The 5336-nt window shown below is 38.9% G+C and overlaps 1 protein-coding gene and 1 pseudogene across 1 annotated transcript; both read left to right on the plus strand.

Annotated features, from left to right (window-relative positions):
- The first annotated feature begins 1251 nt into the window (after positions 1–1251).
- LOC138868138 (probable pre-mRNA-splicing factor ATP-dependent RNA helicase DEAH2) lies at positions 1252–2044 on the plus strand. Its single transcript, XM_070149768.1, has 4 exons — positions 1252–1300; positions 1416–1624; positions 1725–1912; positions 1988–2044. Exons 2-4 carry the CDS (start codon positions 1424–1426, stop codon positions 2010–2012), a joined length of 414 nt encoding a protein of 137 aa, XP_070005869.1. The 5' UTR covers positions 1252–1300; positions 1416–1423; the 3' UTR covers positions 2013–2044.
- An 885-nt stretch (positions 2045–2929) lies between these two features.
- LOC104247904 (probable pre-mRNA-splicing factor ATP-dependent RNA helicase DEAH2) lies at positions 2930–4790 on the plus strand (annotated as a pseudogene).
- Positions 4791–5336: the final 546 nt, after the last annotated feature.

A 5336-nucleotide genomic window follows, 5' to 3' on the forward strand; every position in this document is an offset into this window, starting at 1 on the left:
ACCTGGTAGGAACATCCAAACACAACGTTTTGGTACATTCTACCTTTACATGTGCACAACACTGTTTAAACTTTAAGGTCCTTGCAGGCGAAGATCTCACATACCTCACAATATTTCTAACACGTGTCACAGAAGCATCAAGTTCTTTCAAACCATCTTGCACAATTAGATTTAGTATATGAGCCATGCATCTCACATGAAGATGTTTACCACTCATCATATTAGTTTTCCACATATCTAACTATTTAGACAATTCTTTGACAGTTACATCATTTGAAGAAGCATTGTCCACAGTAATAGTGAAAACCTTGTCTAATTTCCATTCAAGCAAACAATCCCTAATAGTTTTAGCCATCTCTTCACCCTTATGACTAGTGATAGGGCAAAAATTAAGTATTCTTTTGTCAACTTCCATCATTTGAAGAAGCATTGTCCACAGTAATAGTGAAAACCTTGTCTAATTTCCATTCAAGCAAACAATCCCTAATAGTTTTAGCCATCTCTTCACCCTTATGACTAGTGATAGGGCAACTTCCAATCCCTATCAATGAAGTGGGCTGTCAAACATATATAATTTATTCTTTGTAATGAAGTCCAAGTGTCTGTTGTTAGGCAAATTTTTGGTTGTGCTTCTCTAAAAGAACTTTTTAGATTTTGCCTCAATTCACCGTAAACTTCATAACAGTTCCTTGTTATTGTTCTACGAAAAGGAATACGATCCCTAATAGTAATAGTGAAAACCCTAATAGTTTTCACTTATTAGGATAGGGCAACTGTATCAAGCCTATTCATAAGCATATGCCAATTAGATATTGTTATGATGCTAGAAGGCAGCACACAATCTTCTTCTTTTTCCACATCTTAGTAAATGAAGGTATGGTAGAATTAATAAGGAAAGGAAAAGAAAAAGGTTAAATTAATGAGGCGTAAGAGGTTGTCCTTGGAGGGCCAACGGAGAGGTAGGGGCAGGCTGAAAAAGTATTGGGGAGAGGTGATTAGGCAAGATATGACATTACTCCAACTTACTGAGGATATGACCATGGATATGAGGGTTAGGTAATCATGCTTTGTCTTTGTTTTGTTACAGCAGCTATAGTACACCACTTAATGTCTTTCGTGTATTTTTCGTTTTTATAGACTTCTGTTATTACTTGTTGTTGCCTTCGCTTTAGTTTTCAAATTGCACCGCCTAGTGTTAGTTTTGTGTTTTCGCTTGGTTTGCATGCCATTGCCCCCTTCCTTTTTATCTTTCCTGAGCCGAGAGTCTACCAGAAATAACCTCTCTACCTTTAAATTAAGGGTAAGGTTTGCGTACACACTACCCTCCCCAGACCCCACTTGTGGGAATGCATTGTTTTTTTTATTGTTGTTGTTGTTGTTGTTGTATAACTCTCTGTCTCTCTTCCCCTCTCTAGTTATCGAAATGAAGCAGAAGGTGTGCCTCGACGAGTCTATTTTGATTAACAAGTGGACTCGGAGACCCTTCTCACACCGATACCACCAACTTTCGGAAAAGAGGAAACGACTTCCGATCTGGGAGAGCAAGAAGCATTTCATCTCTGAATTCGGTAGGAACCAAGTAGTCATTTTGGTTTCTCCTAGCGAAAGTGGCAAAAACACTCAGGTTTGGCTATTGTTTCAATTCCATTTTTGATTTCTAGTTGTTAAGAATTGGGAAATTTCACAGTGAAGTGAGCATTCCTTTTTTGTTTTTTGTATTACAGATTGGGCAGTACATACTAGAAGAAATAAAGGTGGATGAAAATGTAAAGACACTAACTGCATGTACTCAGCCGCGGAAGATAGCTGAATTATCTCGTCAAGTTGCTGAAGAGATGGATGTTGTACTTGGGGAAGAAGTTGGATATAGAACTTGGTTTGAAGACTGTACTAGTGGAACAACTATCTTGGGGTATGTACATACATTTTTTTTTGGAACTTTCTTAATTCAGATACACACTTACAAATTTGTATTCCCCTTTGGCAGGTACTTATCAGATTGCGTCCTTTGAAGGAAGCAATAGATGACCCACTGTTGGAAAAATACCAAGTTATAATTCTAGACGAAGTTCATGAAAGGAATTTGGTCACAGATGCTCTATTGGGGTATCTTAATATAGTTTTGAAAAAAAGACCGGACCTCAAGCTGGTGGTTATGGGTGCCACACTTGAGGTTGATAAGTTTCAGAGTTACTTTGATGGTGCAGCTATAGTGGAAGCTCCCGGAAGGTTTAATCCAGTGCAAATAGTCTACATGCAAGACCCAATTGAAGACTATATTGAAGCTGCCATCTTGATTGTGCTGCAGATACATTTGAGTGAACCTCCTGGCGGCATTCTTGTTTTCCTTATGGGAGAAGATGAGATAGAATATGTTTGTCAAGAAATTACAAGGCGAGTGTAAAGCCGGAAACATTTTCCTGGTTGTGTGCGTCCAGCACATTGTGCTCTCCAGTGGGCACTTCCCTTGGAAATAGGAGACACCAACAAAGATTCAATATTGTTCCTTTGGGTTAAAAATCTTTTGCTTTGCCAATCCCGAGTCAACCATATAAACAACGCCATCAATTGTGAAGGACCTTTCGGCAATGTTTGTAGACACGACAACCTTCCTGCTAGCTGGATCAACCTCCACCAACGGAGGGGAAGGTTCGAAAACCTTAAGCTGCCTAGCTAAGGGAGTCTTCGAATGAAGAGGCAAAACATGAACATGCCCCACTTCCTCACCCAATTCACTTATTCGTCTTGTAATTTCCTTGTAATTTCTTGACAGGCATATTCTATCTATCTTCTCCCGTGGGGCCTGTTCATGTACTGCATCTTAATTTAAAGACTCCCCTAGCTAGGTAACTTAAGGTTTTCGAACCTTCCCCTCCGTTGGTGGAGGTTGGTCCAGCTGGCAGGAAGGTTGTTGTGTCTACAAACATTGCCGAAAGGTCCTTCACAATTGATGGCGTTGTTTATGTGGTTGACTCGGGATTGGCAAAGCAAAAGATTTTTAACCCAAGGAATAATATTGAATCTTTGTTGGTGTCTCCTATTTCCAAGGGAAGTGCCCACCGGAGAGCACAATGTGCTGGACGCACACAACCAGGGAAATGCTTCTGGCTTTACACCGAGGGAAGTTTCAATGGGTTGAAACTGCAGATCTACCCAGAAATGTGTCTTTCGAACCTAGCTACAATGTGCCTAACTTTGATGAGGCTAGGTGTTCATGACCTGGTCCATTTTGATTATATGGACCCTCCTGCCCCTGCGACCTTGATTAGAGCACTGGATGAATTAAACTACTTGGGTGCATTAGATGATGAAGGAAACTTGACCGAGTTGGGTGAGACTATGAGCGCATTTCCTCTTCATCCAGAAATGGCGAAAATGCTTACTGTCAGCCCTCAGTTCAAATGCTCCAGTGAGATTCTTTCAATTTGTTCCATGCTCTCAGGTACTATATCTTGCCTCCTTATTGTTGGTTCAAAGGTTGAGAATTCTTTTTTCTATCGATTGATAAAGCTAGTATCTTTTTTTTGCTTCATTCTCTACTTGGTGATTGATTCTTCCTTCCTTCTATGTTTGATTTACTAAAAAACCTTATGTTTTTCCTCTAGTACCCTGTTGTTTTTTCCAGCCCAAGGAAGCTCTGAAAGCTGCAGATGAGGCAAAGGGTCGTTTTAATCACATAGAAGGCGATCATTTTGCTTTGCTGAATCTATATAAGGCCTTCAAGAGAAATGGTGAGTTTTTTAACCCAATATCTACAGCACTTTTCTATTTCAATTAAGAAAGTCATTATTTCTATGTTCTAATAGGCAATTTTTCCTGATTGCAGAGGTTCCTCAGTGGTACTATACCAGTTTTATCAATCTTAGGGCCCTACAAACTGCAGAAAAAGTGAGGCAAAATATTTCATGAATAATGGGCAGTTTGGGACTAACATTGTACAGCACAGAGTCCAACAGCCGTGACTACTGTGCAAATATAAAGAAGGCCCTGGTAGCTGTATCTTTCATGCGGGTTGCCCATCTCGAACGGATTGGTCATTATTTGACTGTGAAAGACAATCAAGTAAGTGTGCAGGCAACATCCTTTTTTGAGATATAAATGTGATAATTAAACATTACTGCAGTGCTTTTACTTTTGGAAACTTCGTTTTTTTGAATTCAAATGTAAGAGAGCCTTCACATGTATATATACAAAAATTTTGCAGAGGTTCACTTGCATCCTTCAGTATGCCTGGATGACAAGCCAGAATGGGTTATCTATGAAAAAGTGTATCTTGACCACTAGGATTTTCGTCCATACTGTGACACGCATTCGTGGTGAATGGTAAATTTTGCTTTTTATGTGCTTAGTGCACCGGGCTGCCCTTAGTGAAAAGATCCTTGTGGTCCGGCCCTTCTCCGGACCCCGCGCATAGCAGAAGCTAAAGCTCCCCGGGCTGCCCTTTTTATGTACTTATCTTTAAACTGCAGCACTGTTATAAATTGACTTGTTAATTTAATTTCTTTTGTGCAATTGACATTTTGTTCAGGTTGATTGATATTGCACCGGAGTATTACGATTTTACAAATTATCCAGAATGTGATGCAAAGCGGGTACTTGAGTTGCTCTACAAGAAGCGGCACAAAGAAAAAGTCAAAAGCAAGAGCAAACACTAATATAGTTGCTGGGTATGCATTTCTTGCTCTTTATCGTGTAAAAAGAGGCATAAGTAGTCTTGGTTTTTATCGTGTAAAAAGAGGCATAAGTAAAATAGTTATTAAAAGAATGTTTAAGTTGCAGCTCAAAGAAAATGAATACTATCTTCTCTAATAATAATATTGATAGAACAAATTAGCTTAATCAAAATTACAATAAATTAGTCAAATGACTCTATATAAATATGTCTTAAACGCGTTATGTATAGTTGTAGCCTGTAGGTAAGGTCCTTGTCTTTTCTTATGCATACCGTTGGAGTTATAATATGTGAATTACAGCTCAACTCTTAACAAAGTCTTGAATTGTAGTCAAATTGTTTTCCTTGGATAAACTGTACTTGTGAAAACTTCTGATATGGAAGTCCTTAAAGAAACTGTTATTTCTCTAATTTGTGATAATTGGGCTAGATTTTTTTAATACTTCGATTTTGAGTTCGTAGAATTTAAGTAGTGCTACTCTTTTTTTTTTGGTAATAAGTAATGTTACTCTTCTTCTTGTCTTTCTTTTCAGTAATGTGGTGGTTATGCTTTCCTGAGCCGAGGGCCTAATGGCAACAACCTCTCTATCTTCACAAGGTAGGGGTAAGGTCTGCGTACGCATTACCCTCCCTAAACCCCACTATATTGGATTCTACTGTGTAT

This window comes from Nicotiana sylvestris, chromosome 6, assembly GCF_000393655.2.
Source record: "Nicotiana sylvestris chromosome 6, ASM39365v2, whole genome shotgun sequence".
Classification (NCBI taxonomy): Eukaryota; Viridiplantae; Streptophyta; class Magnoliopsida; order Solanales; family Solanaceae; genus Nicotiana; species Nicotiana sylvestris.